General features: G+C 32.8%; 1 protein-coding gene across 22 annotated transcripts; it reads right to left on the bottom strand.

The window, feature by feature from the left end:
- Positions 1–6,421: 6,421 nt before the first annotated feature.
- On the bottom strand, positions 6,422–15,111 carry LOC112715249 (small ribosomal subunit protein uS13c-like). 22 transcript variants are annotated; one of them, XM_072204655.1, is made up of 17 exons: positions 14,703–15,111; positions 14,567–14,607; positions 14,283–14,418; positions 14,033–14,211; positions 13,301–13,523; positions 13,162–13,221; positions 12,482–12,613; positions 12,188–12,412; positions 11,931–12,108; positions 11,048–11,182; positions 10,635–10,978; positions 10,275–10,511; positions 9,273–9,476; positions 9,033–9,166; positions 8,202–8,238; positions 7,246–7,388; positions 6,422–6,662 (listed from the first exon to the last, which is right to left on the bottom strand). In XM_072204655.1, exons 7-9 carry the CDS (start codon positions 12,584–12,586, stop codon positions 12,049–12,051), a joined length of 390 nt encoding a protein of 129 aa, XP_072060756.1. In that variant the 5' UTR covers positions 12,587–12,613; positions 13,162–13,221; positions 13,301–13,523; positions 14,033–14,211; positions 14,283–14,418; positions 14,567–14,607; positions 14,703–15,111; the 3' UTR covers positions 6,422–6,662; positions 7,246–7,388; positions 8,202–8,238; positions 9,033–9,166; positions 9,273–9,476; positions 10,275–10,511; positions 10,635–10,978; positions 11,048–11,182; positions 11,931–12,048. The 22 variants fall into 22 exon arrangements, with proteins under 22 accessions (XP_072060756.1, XP_072060763.1, XP_072060753.1 ...); XM_072204662.1 differs by having other exon boundaries at positions 7,246–7,383; positions 11,048–11,179; positions 14,703–15,110; XM_072204652.1 differs by having other exon boundaries at positions 11,048–11,179; positions 14,703–15,110.
- Between the last annotated feature and the right edge of the window lie 1,640 nt (positions 15,112–16,751).

Consider the following 16,751-nt stretch of genomic DNA (forward strand, 5'->3'; position numbering starts at 1 on the left):
ATCGGGATGTTCATTGCCTTCATGCGTGTTCAAATGACGATTGCATGAGTGAGGACCACCTTGGTCCACCTACGTTGATTAATTTTAGTTATGCAAGACTCCAAGCTCACCGACGTCCGAAGGGTCTTGTGCATACTCACTTATGAAGCTACTCTGACTTCTCATCCGGATTCATAGGCTCGTGCATGCTAGGAATGTATACTGAAAATTGGAGAAATTAAGTACTCTCTAATGTACTCCATAAATTTGATGTATGTTCATAATTGTAGAAAAAATGAAGGAATAAAATAGAAATGACATATCCATTCTCTGAATTGGTTCACTACAAGAATAAGTCTCTAATGTCAAAATTGCATATGGCTTTAACAAACATGTTTCATTGCTTGGACAGGAAAATAGATGATGGCATTGAAATCAAAGTATAACATGTTAAGTTCACATGAAATTTTGAAGCTGACCAGAGTCTACTACTATGCAGCATTCTTAATTTCTAGTGGTAGTTCTAACTTTTAAGTGAAGGGTATATGGACTATATAATTTAGATGCTAACTGACTAGTATCAAATTGAACATTAAGGATAACAATCACAAGGCTAGATTGAAAATTTAGCTGAAATTGTTTAAACCAAATTGAGGCAAGCCATACATGAAGGTGGTTTTTTGTTGAAATGTTTCTTAAGTTTATATTCTTTACCAGGCAGCTCAAATTCCAATTAGAGATGATCCAGCTGCTAATGAGGCAGCACTGGAACTGGTAAGGAAGGACAAACTAAGAGAAGTAAAGGCAGGGCACGACGGAACATGGGCAGCACACCCCGGTCTGATACCAGCCTGCGTGGAGGTTTTTAACAAAACTGGCAATGCCCTATCAGATCAGGACGCGAAGCGCGATGCTGCAAGCATACTGAAGAAGACCTCTTGCAAATACTAGAGGTGTACGTACAATGGATGGTCTCCGCTTGATACACGTGTCGGTATTCAGTATGTGCGCATGGCTCACTGATCTGGTTAGTTCCTCTTTACAACCTCATGGAAGATGCTGCACTGCTGAGATAGCAGGGGCAGAACTGGCAGTGGATAAGTATGGAGTGGAGTGGATGGGGATGGACTCGGATAAGAGGAGCAGGGCTCTTCAGCCGAGTGGTTGAGGAAGAGATGGCTAGGATTGAAAGTGAGGTGGGAAAAGATAAATTCAAGAAGGAATGTATAAGGAGGCTTGCAAGATCTTCAAAAGGCAGTGCCTGCTCCAACACTGGATGATTTTCTGACCCTGGATGCCTACAATTACATAGTCATACAACACCCAAGGGACCAGCAAAGCTTTGAATTTTGAAATGCTTCATTATGTCTAATAGTTTGCTGTTAGTTTGGATGGTGTCTTATACTCTTATGTAAGACGTTAATTCAGTCTTTATATTTCATTATATTTATGTACACAAGAAACCGGCTCCACCTAGTGGATAAGTTTGTTGTTTTATCATGTACACAAGAAAAGGAGGAGAAGGGAAAGTTGAGGTGTTGCTATTTTAAATAAAGATGGAACATTGCTATCTGCTTGAGCAGAAACTAAACCCCGTAACCAAGATTAGTTATGAGTCTCACCATATCAGTCTTCTGCAACCTAGTTTTAGAACGATAACTCCAAGATTTTCTTCCTCGTGGATTCAGTAAGGGGATAGGAGCAAGTCATGAGCCAATATAATGGTTAGCTAAAATTTTCATCAATTAGATAGGAGTTGGTTCAAAACTTACACCCAATCAAAAGCCAACCCAAAAATAGAAGCTTCTGGATAAGATTCTACAGCTTCAATAACAGCATGTTCATGCATTTTCTAAATCAATTATTCTTCATATACAAGTTATTTACACATACAAGTCATTTACATTCACGCGACCTGCCAAGTTCTTCTCCTCCTCCTCCTTCTTCTTCTTCTCTTTACACTTCGTCATCTTCTTCTTCTTCTCTTTTTTTTTCTCTTTTGTTATAGTCATCTTCTTCTTCTTACACCTCTTCCTCCTCCTCCTCCTCCTTTTTTCGTTGGACTTTTTTATTCTTATTCATTTTTCTCCTTCTCGTCCATCATCTTCATCATCATGATCATCATTGTTATAGCATCGTCGTCGTCTTATATGTATCGTCGTTATCGTTATTGTTATCGTTATCGTAGAAATTTTGCTATATTAATAACGTTGCCTGATCCAAAATTTTTGCCATAAAATTTTCTCAATTTGTGTAGTTACAGCAAATTTAGGGTAAAACTAAGATATTTAGGTGTATTTAAGAATTTTCGATGAATTTGTACTGATAAATTCTGCATAATTCGAAACTCTTCTTCTTCCTCCTCCTCGTGTTCTAATGCTTCTTTTTTTTATCATCATCACCATCTTCTTCCTTTTTTTTCTTATTCATCTTTCTTTTCTTGTTTTACATTTTCAACTTTCTTCTTGTTTTACTCTTTCTTAACAAGAATAAAAGAAAAAAAATCAAATAAAAAAGAAGAAACACATAATGCTGCAAATTACTTGGAAGAGGATGAACCTACATTCATTCAACTAAAAGAAAAACAGAAATAAGGAAAAAAAGAAGAAAAAAATACAGCATTAGAGAAAATATTTTTGTGTAGTTGCAGTAAATTTCGCGGTAAAACTAAGATATTTAGGTGTATTGTTTAAAAATTTTCGGTGGATTTGTACTGATAAATTCTGCATAATTCAAAACTCTTCCTCTTTCTCCTCTTCATCTTCTTCTGCTTCTTATTCATCTTTTCCTTCTTATTTTACCTTCTAAAAAATATATAGAGTACTGCAAAATCAATAGAAAGAGGAGGAAAAAGTGCAGCAACAAAGTGTTACATACCCTGGAGAGAGAGAGAGAGAGAGAGAGAGAGAGAGAGAGAGAGAGAGAGAGAGAGAGAAAATGCTGAGTTAGTAGCCAAGGCAGCTTAAAAAGGAAAGAAAATAATCCCTTTACCTTATCATTAATCTAGAAGAAGCAATAAAGAAAAGAGAGGAATAATAAGGCAGGAGAAATGTGTAATCATATGAGTTGAATGCTAATTATGATAATTAATTTAGGGAATGCAATAAAAGAAGGAGCTGATTAGGTGAGAGGTAGGAAAAGATTTGGAAAGGTCTAGGCTAGGAGAGAAGAGAACTCTCGAAATTCTTCTATTATCTTTTTCTATTCTATTGTATTTCTGTATTTCTATTAAAATAAATACCAGTGTAACAACTGGTATCAGAGCACCGATCTTAGGTGTTCTATGCATGGTTTCCACGCGAGCTGCCATGAAGTCGAGGTTGGAAGTTTTGGAGAAGCAAATGGAGGAGATGAGGGAGGCCAGAATCGTTCATTGGAAACTCAAAACCGATCATTTGAACTCTTATCCACCAACCTACTAAGACAGGTGAGGAAAATGCTTTCACAACAACACCATGACCAGGAAAGAAACGTGGCTGAAGGGAGAAACAAGGGAGATGGAGAAGGTTCAGAAGGCAGAGGTGGCGGCAATAATGAAGGTGAAACAGAACAGAGGAGATTTGAGCCTACCAGGAAGCTTGACATTCCCATCTTCTCGGGAGATGATGTAAATGGCTAGCTGGTGAGATGGAAAGGTATTTTCGTATCACCCAGGTGGCTCTGGCAGAAAGAATGGACTTTGTCACTCTTGCTTTGGAGGGAGAGGATCTCGCATGGATGGAGTGGTGGGAAGAATACACACCATTTTAGACATGGAGACGATTCAAAGAGGACTTATTGAAATGTTTTTAACCTGGAGCTGCTCTCAACCCCATGGCTCTGTTACTAGAGGTGAAACAGGTGGAGGACGTTGCTTAGTATAAGCAAGAGTTTAAGTCTGCAGTTCGAACGCAGAGAAACCTGGGAACAGAGGCTCTCATGTGCATCTTTGCAAATAGACTCAAAAAGAAAATTCAAGCAGAGTTGGAGGTGGCTCAGTTTGATAATTTGCTAGCTTAATTGGATAGAGCCACGTCTATTGAATGGCGAAATCAAGCATGGAAGGAGACCGGGGTTGACCCTAACGGTAAGAGGGTGGAGGGGTTGCCAAAAGGGAGCAGGTCAGGCAAATCTGGTACGGTGGGAGCTAGATTTGGATTTTTCAAAAATCCTAGTTTGGCGAAGTACAACACCCATAACGACAGAAGTGAATCGATGAGCAAAACTCACAGATTAATGAAAAATAGACTGGACAAAAAAATATCTAACCCAACATAAAAATCTGCTCGTTCCATCAAAACTCACAGATTAAGCGGTACGAGTTAGACAAATATTCTAAATTTAGCAGTATTAAATTTTTAACCTTACTCATCCTTTTTGACAAATTACAAAGATTGGCTCGGTAAATTTTGGCCCATTTGCCACCCCTTTTGGTGACAATCTAAACATTGATACATCACATAGCCATTGTAGTAATCAGCGAGGCATTAGAGTGTTTCTCAATAATTACGAGATCCACACAAAAAACGTTCTAATATAAAGAGAATTCTTTTTTTTTTTTTTTTGGACAATGCCATGATGGGCTAGAAGAGAATTCTTTGTGAAGCGTTTCTTTTCATTTTTTTGTTTGAAGTACTTCTTCTCCGAAACGACCTATTCAGATTTTGGCCTTGTTATGAAAACCCAAACCTTAAATATCTTTGGGCCTTAATATTGATTTATTGCATCAGGGCTTAGTAGTAACTCTTTTATCAGGAACTGGTTGAGTGTAAGCCCAAAAGAACAAAAACATGTGTCTGTCCCATCAAATACAGTAATCATGAATAATTTAGAAGTTAGAACTATGACCAGGAAAAGAACCAAACGTTAGATTTTGTGTTCTTAAAGAGGAGGCTTTTTTCTTAATCCATGATAAATATTGAACCTCAATTACCATTCTACTTCTACATTTCTACCAACTTCTTTTGTTCATTAATCAGTATCGACTTTACAGGAACCTTTTTAAAGTATGGACTAACTGCATAACAAAAATACAGCTGAATCATCATCTATTCTGGTAGCGATATAAGTGTTTTGGCAGCATGACGCATGCTATACCAGATATTATTATTATTCCAATAAACTAAAGGAAAATATATATATATTTACTCTATTACTACAATAGATTCAAATATAAAATTAATATTATCTGAATAAAAAGATATAATAAAAAAAACATATCAGAAAGCCTTATCAGAATCTATTATTGCAATCTATAGTAACACACTAAGACGGCTAAGGACACTAGTGCCCATTCCCAAAATAATTATAGAGTACACACACAATATATATATATATATATATATATATATATATATACTAGCAGAAGACCCGTGCATTGCACGGGTTGAAAATTTCGGTTCTTCTCAATGTTTTTGGATTGTCACTTTTTAAGTTAATAAAAAGTACTTTTGTTGTTTAATTCTTAACTAAATGTAACAGATTTGTTTACTCTATCACTACTCAATACATAAGTATTTTTTCCTAACTCTTCATAGTTGCATAAGTATCGTTACTTTTCAAAATATTAATTTTGATGAGCACGTCTTAGAATTGGCTATAGAAATCCTGTCTCATAGAACATTGTATCTTGTTCAACTTAATAAATTATGCAACAACAAATACAACTTAAAAATATAAACAACACAATTAAGAAGATAAACATAAATAAGAACAAAAACCAATATAATTTATGTATATAAAAAGAATTCTTTCATCGCATTAAAATTTAAGGAAGGGAGCAATTGAAATTGAACCGTATAAGATTTTATAGGGTTTTTCACGTATTACAACAAAAATATATTATTATTCAAATGCATAAAATTAAATCTTCTAACATTGAGATAAATAAGAGTCAAAATTGAGAAAAATCATCAGTAATCAAAAGAGTAAAAATTGCTTTAGTTTCATACTTGAACCTTAACAAATAATATCAAGTTTAAAAAAATTTCATACACATACGCAAGTCGCAAATTTATTGACCTAAGATCTCAAATGCAAGTAATTATCCTAACACAATAAGAACAGAGTTATTATTATAAAATATATAGTTAAACATATTCTACAGCAAATCAACTATTCATAAGTAAACTGTTCGAATTGAATCACAAGAGCCTGAAAAATATGATAAGTGAACGAAGTTATTAATCCACTCGAAAACAACTTATTAACTAATAATTTGATTATGCGTATAATGTTAATACAACTCCTTGTGTTTTAAAATAACAAAATTATATTGTTATGTAGATTCAAACAAATATCTATAAATTAATGTTATTCTAATATACGTTAATAATACATGGTGTCCTAAATTTTTTTCTTGTTAAAAATTTTTATTTATAATTGTGCCATTAATATCACAATTGTGTATTTAGAGAATTGCGTATTTGACTCTCAAATTGACACTCAAATTGACACGAGAGAGAACTAATAAGATCTAAATGTTTTTTAAATTACTTTATCCAATAAAAAAACAATCAATCGAATAGAAAATCATGACTGATTTTGTGGTATACACATATCCTTGTCAACACTTTAATAAACAATCAATCTGAAACGGAATGTAGCATTCCGATTGGAAGGTTGACTTATAAACATAGACTCTTTACGTTGGAATCCCGACCCCATACATAGAGTAAATCTCCATATTTGGAGCATGTGGTAATCTGCAGCAGCAGGACAAAAATATAACACAAACCATAAAGAGAAGTAGTATGAATAAACTACGGATTTTAAAAGAAAGCAGGATACGACATTATAGAAGATAGCAAAAGCAGGAATCTATCAATGCCCCAAACCAAGGTAATAAAATGATTAATTACGTAGTAGCTATGTGCCAACAATAGTCAAATTCTAGATTGGCAGTCTTCTTGTGTGCAACTTCTACAAAATGTTTACTAAAGCAATTAAGTATAGGATCTCACCTTGTTTCTAAGGGGTTAGACCAATATTTGTAATGCTTGTATTTTGGGTCATCCAAATTATCAGCAATCCCACGAGACAGTTTTCTAATAATAATGTTTATTTAACTCATTTTGTGCACTGTAATAAACTTCATTATTTCTAAATTTATTTCAGAACTTATAGTTATATACTTTAAATACTCAAACTAATTTTAGACATTATACTTATATTATTGCTGTAGCTTTTTCCAACAACAAATTGAAGAAAAGAAAGACCCAATAGAGCAAGGGTCCCAATAAATGAATACATCATAAGAAAACTTAAATAAATCTAATGCCTACTAACCTGTCGAAGCTATTGGATCACCTCACAATTGCCATAATGAAAGCAAAAAGACATCTCCATGACCACAAATCTAGCTTTTCAATTTGACCCATATTCCAATCAGCAATCACTCCCACAAATCATCTCCCTCCCTAAATCCTACCCTAAATCAAGTGTGTATGAGTATTAATAGCTCAATAGTTCAGTGTACATTATAGAAAATTGAGTATTAAAATCAACGGAAAATTACAAAACTCAGATTTAAAACACGCAAACCCCAATGGGAAATCAGGAACACAATTGCAAACTCTAATAAAATCACTGCATACTGAAAACGAAGAACCTAACAGAAAATCGAAAAAGAATCTCTCTTCATGAAGACAGAGTTCAGAAAAAGAATCAAAATTATTCAAAGCTACTATGAATTACATATTAGAAAACCAAATCCAATCTGATGCCTACAATTTCTAGGATATTCAGAGAGCATTTGAAGTGTTTTTATATGGATTGTATATAGATCTTATTATGTGTGTCACTTTCATTTGTGTTTTTTTTCACATGCTTCTGTTCCAATTGCTGCTAGAACCAAAAAATTAGCCAGGTCTTAACTAACAAACCTAAAAGAAGTATGCATCTATGTACAACACAGGTATATTTCTTTAATCTCCAAATAAAAATTAATCAATTAGGAAGTGAAGTAAATAAAGAGTTATCTTTATCTAACCAAAGTAATTAAGTACCTAAAATTAGCTAATTACCATACAATCAAATTAAATATCAATGAAACCCGTTAAACCTTAAAACCCAATGATAGAATAGCACAAGCAATACTAATGAATTAAGTGTTTTGCATCATCCTAATTAAGGCACTTGTTTCCTTTTTACTCTAGGAAGATCAGATACAGATAAAAAATGACAAAAATATGGCCTCATAAAAAGGGATAGTTAAGAATGAAGGAAAAATATATCAAACTTACACTGGGGGCAACAACAGGAAGGCAGAAATTATGCTTCCTGAGCAAGAGAAAAGAAAGTAATTAAGATCAATCATGATATAGTAGATACAATTGAAGTAATTAATTTATAAGAGTACTCCGTACAGAATGGAAGGTAGAAAAAATATTAGAAGTCAAGGCTCTCTGAAACACAAAATAGAGAAAACCCATCATAAAAAAGGGAAGGAATAGCAACTTGCAACAATCCAGGACGAAATCAAGACACAATTTTTCGCACTTCAACTAGGGAAAGCAAAAACAGATCGAAATAACACAATTCTTTAGGGTTTAAAGAATTTTCCACTGTTTTAACACAATAGTTTTTCGAAATTGAAATCATAAAAAGGCATAATACAACAGTTAGAAATATAAGAGATAAATAGCTCCAATCTGAAGCAAATGGTGAAAAAAAAGACAGAACAACAACACTTATTAATTATAGTGTTCAACACCCAAGTAAACAGAAGGAAAAAAAGATTCAGACAAGGAAAAAAGAAATAAATAAAAGAGAGAAACAAAATATGTATTTAGAAGTAAATAATCAAGAAGATAAAATACCATAAAATAAGAAAACCAGAAAAAAAATATATATTGCCACTCAGGTTATATCACTATGGACATAATGACAAATTACTTTTTTATTATGTCTTTGCATGAATTTATAACAAAAATAAATGATATTAATCAATATGGCAACAAAATGCTTGAGGAAAAAGCAAGATGTTGATGAATCTTGATAATCTTGTGTTTTGACCACAATGTATAAGACAACAAAAAAAAGTAGGATGTGATCTTTCAAATATAGAAGGGTACCTGATCAGCAGAGAAAATGGCCCAAGCTAAGGGGCTTGTTGAAGAGAACACTTCCCCTAACCAAACTCACAACACAACGGAGTCCTTGAATCAAAGAGTATCCAGCAGCCAAACCATTAGCAACTACCAAGAATCTGCAAAGTTTTTTAATCCATCAAAAACTAATGAATTTGGACAACAAAACATGCAACACTTTTATTGCTAGAAATTAACATAGAACATAGATAAATAGATACTTACACCAAAGCCTTAACATCAGTGAATTTAGCTTCCTTCTCAAAGGAGAAAAACACCTTCACTTGTGAATCAGTTCCATAAGAACAGCTGCAACAACTCCAAGACCAAGAATCATAAACCTTAACACCAACTCAGCTATCTTGATCCTCTTATCCAACAATTTCAGGTTTGTGCTATGGTACATTGGAGCTGTTCCAGGACTAACACCTACACCCAAATAGCTCATTTTCTCTAGACACTAACAATGCAAAAGAAAACAATGGATATGAACACCAACCACTAAATTCTTCACCACTTAAATAGACACGGGTTTTAGTTCAACACCCAAGAAAACAGAAGGAAAAAAAGATTCAGACAAGGAAAAAAGGAATAAATAAAAGAGAAAAACAAAATATGTATTTAGAAAGTAAATGATCAAGAAGATAAAATACCATAAAAATCAGAAAACCAGAAAAAAAAAACAATAAACCAGTGAATACAATTGCATCCTATAAATACACTAACTTATTTTTACACACCTATAAACTTATTCAACAAAACTATCAAAATAGCTATAATAACAAACTTCTTTATCCATTATTAGAAGCCGAAGAAAAGCATGTTCTTCATTCTCCTCCCTATGATCAATTAAACTCCTCATTCCGATGATTCTAAGTGTTATCTTCTAACTTTCCTTCCAGGGGGTGAGATTAGAGAGGAGCTTTTTTGAATCAGTTGACACTAAGCATAGTTCATTTGTTTCATCTATCACACAAGCAGCAATACAAACAAAACCACCCAATTTTCAGAAGGAAATCAGAAGGGAACGGATAAACAGGACCAAAAACAATTACTGTTACTGGAACACAACATCTTATATCGAAACAAAAAATCCAATTTTCAAAATAGAATCAGAAAAGAACGCCCAAACAGGGACAAAAACAAATCTTGTTAATTGAAAGGAAACTTGAGTATCAAAGTAAACAAATATCAAAGAATCTGAAATAAGTCATAACCACTACATACCTACATCACAGGAAATTCGGACTGAACAGTGAAACACGTCACATGATGGAAGGGGACAGAGAAAGGACAGGGCCGCCGTAAAAATTCCCACCTAACTTGTTGTTTCCCAAGATAAGAGAGCGGCAGAGTGACATGAAGCCTAGGCTGATTTCCTCTTGAGAACTACCACCGATCTTTAAATGAATCTGACAAATTAGACCAAAAAAAATTTGTTCCCAGCATCCTTTTCCATGAACCCTAATCGCACAGGTAGCTATATCAATAAGGGTTAGGAAAAGAAAGAAACCTGAAACACCAAGATATCATAGCCAAAAACAGATCCAAGATGGGGAAGAACTGGGAATGGAGATTGAAGCTTACCGAATGAATGGATTGATGAGAGTAAGGCTTGTCAGTCAGTATCCACGCATCTACTGCTCTCAACTCTGTTCTTGCTTCTTCATCTTGATTCAATCCGTATTCTATAAAAATACTCTAACCAAATCGCCTTCAATGACGTATTTGGAGACTTCATCTCTAAGAGTGATGAGATCCTCTTCGCTGAGATCCTTAGTGACCTTGTTGTCCATGCTTATATCGCAGAAAATCTTGCGAGCTCTGCTCCTTCCGATTCCATGGATGTACTGTAGCGAGAACTCAATTTTCTTGTTGTTCGTAATCTCCACTCCGCCAACTCGAGCGCACTCTATGCTTAACTCTCTCACCTGAGCACACAAACTCAAAAGTAAACAAACAAATTTCAGAAATGTAAGGTAGAGTTTGTTTTATGTTACCTTGGGAGGGTTGAGAACAGGGAAATAGACGGCTGTGGAAAGAGGTCTAGGGTTTGAGATTAGGGCGAGAGAGGGAGCTATAGGCATCGCTAGCGTTTGTGCCATGCTCGAGTTGTTCTTCTTCTTTCTCTGCTGCTAAATAGAAGTAAGAGATAAATAGAAATTAAAACCAAAAAAAGCAAAATTGTCTCAACACAACTCCTCATTCCAATGTATTATATTAACATAACAACCCATAAAAGAAGCAAAAACTTTAGCATATAAAATATTAGAGCCACTAAATATATATCAGAAACCAATCTTTAACTTCAAAAAAAGCTAAAAGCTTTTTCTCTTTCTACAATCAACCGGTTCTTCTCATTTCACTTATTCTAAAATATGCATTATCTCAAAAAAAAAAACATTACTAAACCACAAAAAAAAGAACAAATTAAATATAATTTATATAAATATAAGCAAGAAGAAAAATAAGTCCGGCAAGCTTCAGCTTTATATGAGGAAATTCAAATTATTAGCCTTATTAGCTTCTCTAATAAGCAACCAACCCCAATCTGGTTCAACAAAATACTATCTTAATTAGGAATATGAAAGCTAATAGAATTTAATTAAGCATAAAGCAGAGTTTGTTACACACAGAAAGCATATATATAAGAGGAAATAGGAAATGTAAAAGCATATATACTCCTACTACTGCATGTGGACAGTACTTTTAATGTGAAACAGATGAAAACACATAATCGGTGGCGTTCTGAATTAAGTAATTTCCACACAGAAATTAAAATTTCACTAATTAATCAAGATCCATATTATGTATAGTTATGAGCAGTGAAATTAAGTAAAGGTGATATTGGGTCAGAGAGAGGGAGAATGAAGAGGTACGAACCAGGGATCGCTGGAATATTCGAAGAGCTTGCCTTTGGTAGAGAAGATGATGAGTGCGACTTCGTCAACGCATAGCACTGATATTTTGTTTGCCTTCTTCAGCAAACTTACCTATCTACCTATCCTCTGTAACATTGAATCTCCTTCAATCTCCTTATATTCAGCGCATTAAACCTCCTCTGAGAAAATCAATAAACACATCAATAAATTAAACTTTCTTCTTAATTAATTGAATGGTTTAAGCGAAAGGAAACTAACCAAATCTCCTTCAATGACGTATTTGGAGACTTCATCTCTAAGAGTGATGAGATCCTCTTCGCTGAGATCCTTAGTGACCTTGTTGTCCATGCTTATATCGCAGAGAATCTTGCGAGCTCTGCTCCTTCTGATTCCATGGATGTACTGTAGCGAGAACTCAATTCTCTTGTTGTTCGGAATCTCCACTCCGCCAACTCGAGCGCACTCTATGCTTAACTCTCTCACCTGAGCACAAAAATTCGAAAGTAAACAAAAAAATTTCAGAAATGTAAGGTAGAGTTTGTTTTATGTTACCTTGGGAGGGTTGAGAACAGGGAAATAGACAGCTCTGGAAAGAGGTCTGGAGTTTGAGATTAGGGCGAGAGAGGGAGCTATAGGCATCGCTAGCGTTTGTGCCATGCTCGAGTTGTTCTTCTTCTTTCTCTGCTGCTAAATAGAAGAGATAAATAGAAATTAAAACCAAAAGAAGCAAAATTGTCTCAACACAACTCCTCGTTCCAATGTATTATATTAACATAACAACCCATAAAAGAAGCAAAAACTTTAGCATATAAAATATTAGAACCACTAAATATATATCAGAAACCAATCTTTAACTTCAAAAAAAGCTAAAAGCTTTTTCTCTTTCTACAATCAACCGGTTCTTCTCATTTCACTCGTTCTAAAATATGCATCATCTCAAAAAAAAAAAAACATTACTAAACCACAAAAAAAAGAACAAATTAAATATAATTTATATAAATATAAGCAAGAAGAAAAATAAGTCCGGCAAGCTTCAGCTCTATATGAGGAAATTCAAATTATTAGCCTTATTAGCTTCTCTAATAAGCACCCAACCCCAATCTGGTTCAACAAAATACTATCTTAATTAGGAATGTGAAAGCTAATCAAATTTAATTAAGCATAAAGCAGAGTTTGTTACCCACAGAAAGCATATATATAAGAGGAAATAGGAAATGTAAAAGCATATATACTCCTACTACTGATATTTCGTTTGCCTTCAATCTCCATATATTCAGCACATTAAACCTCCTCTGAGAAAATCAATAAACACATCAATAAATTAAACTTTCTTCTTAATTAATTGAATGGTTTAAGCGAAAAGAAACTAACCAAATCGCTTTCAATGACGTATTTGGAGACTTCATCTCAGAGTGATGAGATCCTCTTCGCTGAGATCCTTAGTAACCTTGTTGTCCATGCTTATATCGCAGAGAATCTTGCGATCTCTGCTCCTTCCGATTCCATGGATGTACTGTAGCGAGAACTCAATTCTCTTGTTGTTCGGAATCTCCACTCCGCCAACTCGAGCGAATTCTATGCTTAACTCTCTCACCTGAGCACACAAATTCGAAGAAAAATATAAGCAATAAGAAAAATTATTTATAAATCTAATTTATATAAATATAAGCAAGAAGAAAAATTATTTAACTTAATTTTCTTGTAGACGTTCTGAACTCATTTCTGTTTCCCTAAATGCGATGCAATCTCAGATCAAAATCCAGCTGGATACTCAATTAATCTCTTATCAATTTCACTCTTATCAAACAAATCCTAATAGACTATTTTGTCTTGCAATCTATATATCCATATGGAAGGTTGTAATTCTGTACCGGTGGCGTAAGTACTGAAGGCAACTCCATGTAGCATATGAACTCATTGAGACTCCAATGATATAGAACTGTGGTCCTAACTCTAACTGATCAGCAGATATATGCCTAGTTCATCTATTAGTTCCTGTATATATGTATATATACACGTTGAGTAACCTTATTCAGCATATGAATATCGTAATTGTATAGTACTACTATTCTGTTTAAGTTGAAAGGGAATGAGTAATTGTACTTGGGGTGCGAGAAAGTTCATCTCTTTGGAGCTTCCAAAATCATGGACAATAATGATCTTGTACTTTGCCACATCCTTAGAAACCCCTCTCAAGATAAGCCAGGTGCCTCCCATCTGAGTTTAATTCTTGGTGAAATCATAGCAAAATCATCTTGGTTTGGAGAAACAACCTTAGTCCCCTGAAACAAAAACCCAACAACATATATAATATTGAAACCATTAAGAATGAACAAATCTTATCAGTGTTTACCTGACAGAAACCTCTGCAGAGTTGTTTTGTCTGAGATTGTGATGGTTTCTTATCACTGAACAATAGTTTAAGGTGATGTCCGAATCTTTTCATCTGTTCTTGATGACTTAGTAGATCCAAGCTATGCTTTTTATTTCTGTGTGCACATCAAATATGAATGGAATGAAAACTGAATTTCGTTCATTTCGTTTGTTTAAATCAGAGAAAATCAAACAAAAAGCAATCGGATCGTGGAATTCATGAATTATTGCGATATGATGAAGGAAAAGGAACAAAAAGTAGACCTTTTGACAACGAAGAGGGATCCCTCGACGTCCTTGCGGCTCTGCAAACGGTAATCGCAGAAAGAAGAGAGAGAAAGCGTTAGAGAGAGATAGAGAATGGAATAGATGAAACGAAGGAGATTATAAAGGAACGAACCCATTGGGAGAGGTCGATGTTGAACTCGTAGAAGGTGACGTGTGCAGCGGTGATGAGGATTTCCTCGACGAAGGGATCGATGCGCTGAAGATCAGTGAGGTTGAGGAGCTTGGTGCTGTGCTGGTCGAGATTGGGATGAGCTTCCCGTTCTGAGACATTATGGAACCGCAAACACAAACCCTAGAATTTTGCGGGTTGGGTTTCGGCTTTTGATGTGTTCTATGCCTGAGAGTGAAAATGGAAAAGGGGGCAGGGTTTAGGGTTTGAAACAGCGGGTTCTGCTGGCTTTTACCGGGAAGAAGGAGATCCATAGAGAAATTGATACACTGACACGATGAAGGAAGGAGGAGAGACAGAGAGTGAGAAGCTTAGAATGGAGAGAGAAGGAGCAACGCAGAAACAGAGAGAATAGAATAACCTTTACCTTTAACAATCTATTCTTCATTATTTTATTTCAAAATAACATGAGGGCGACACCTGGCTTCATGAGCCACGGCAATTATACAAGTAGTAGATATATATAGTTCAAACTTAAATAGAATCCATATAAGATTAACTTGCTCTGTTAATTGGGAAATAAAAAATCATTGTGTTCCAATTCTTCAGCTTCTCAATGGATGAGTACTAACAGTTGATAAATCCAAAAAATTTTGTTAGTGACAATAAAATATGTATAGTATGTTAACAATTTTATAATAAAAATATTATATATATATATAATTAATTATTAAATTATTTATTATATATTAATATATTTTTAATATATATTTTATATTTTATATTTTATACAAGTAATTTTTTGTGTATATATAATATAGTTGTTATAATTATATTTGATTATTATAAAATATGATTAATGTTTAAAATATTTAATTAATAAATTAAAACAGTAAAATAATAATTTAAATAATAATATATAATTTAAAATTTAAATTTTAAATTTTATATTTTAAAAAATTAAATATTTTTTAGTAATACAATTGAAATATTATTAAATAATTATTTAAAAATTTGTCTCACATATAATTCATTTTTAATAATATTTATAGTTAAAGAATTCTTTTAATTAATGTATATTATAAAAACAACTAAAGCTAATTTAAAAAAATACCGATAAATAAATAATATTTTTTGAATTAATTTTTAATAAAAAATATTAATTTCATTCAAATTTAAAAATTAATTATTATAATATATATTTAATATGGAATTCTCTCACTATTAAATATTAAAATAAAATTAAATAAAAAATTATTATAGAATTAAATTTATTAATTTAATAAAAACAAATAAATATTATCATAATGTATTACTGAAGAAAATTTCAAATTGTACTTTCCCCCACAAATAGAACCGTCCCTGACTGCTAACACTAGCAGACGATGTGATCAAGTTCTTGCGTGCTTTTACTAAAAACTAAAAAGAGACGATAGCGACTATAAATAGTGCCACCTTTGTAAGTATTTTCCAAAATACTTCGTTTGCCAAATTTTTTATTTGAGTGAGAATAGTCGCCGGAGCTTGAAAAAAAATTTGAAAGAGCAAAAAATTTTAATAAAAAATTATATAATAATATTTATATTAAAATAAAATTTATAAATATAATTATTTTATTTTAAAATTTATTATTAACATGTAAAATTATATATAATTAAAATTAACAAAAAATAATTTTGATCTTTGATTAATAAAAAAATTTGTTTAGGTTAATAAGTCAATTTAATTTTAAATAAAAAATTAATTTAAAAAAATCAGTTTGTACATAAAAAAATTAGTTTTTGCACATAAATTTTTATTTAAAAAATTAATATTTTATCTAAAAATAGAATTTTTTAAAATTAATTTTTTATTTAAATTATATAAAATTAATTATAATTTATAAATTATTTTTTAATATTTTAAAAAATTAATTTTATTTTTGATAATATTTATCTCTCAAAAATTTTAAGATGACTTATTTTTATTATTATTTTTATTACAAATTAAATAATATAATACAACAAAACAAAGTCTTAAATTTTTAATAAAATAAAAATATCAAAATTTATT

The sequence above is a fragment of the Arachis hypogaea genome, chromosome 10 (assembly GCF_003086295.3).
Source record: "Arachis hypogaea cultivar Tifrunner chromosome 10, arahy.Tifrunner.gnm2.J5K5, whole genome shotgun sequence".
Lineage (NCBI taxonomy): Eukaryota > Viridiplantae > Streptophyta > Magnoliopsida > Fabales > Fabaceae > Arachis > Arachis hypogaea.

Excerpts from the sequence above, each read along its gene's own strand:
- LOC112715249 (XM_072204655.1), bottom strand. The coding sequence starts at position 12,586 with ATGGCACAAACGCTAGCGATGCCTATAGCTCCCTCTCTCGCCCTAATC. Across the intron at positions 12,413-12,481 it reads CTGTTCTCAACCCTCCCAAG|GTGAGAGAGTTAAGCATAGA; the intron begins GTAACATAAAAC and ends TTTTGTGCTCAG. Across the intron at positions 12,109-12,187 it reads ACGTCATTGAAGGAGATTTG|AGGAGGTTTAATGCGCTGAA; the intron begins GTTAGTTTCCTT and ends TGATTTTCTCAG.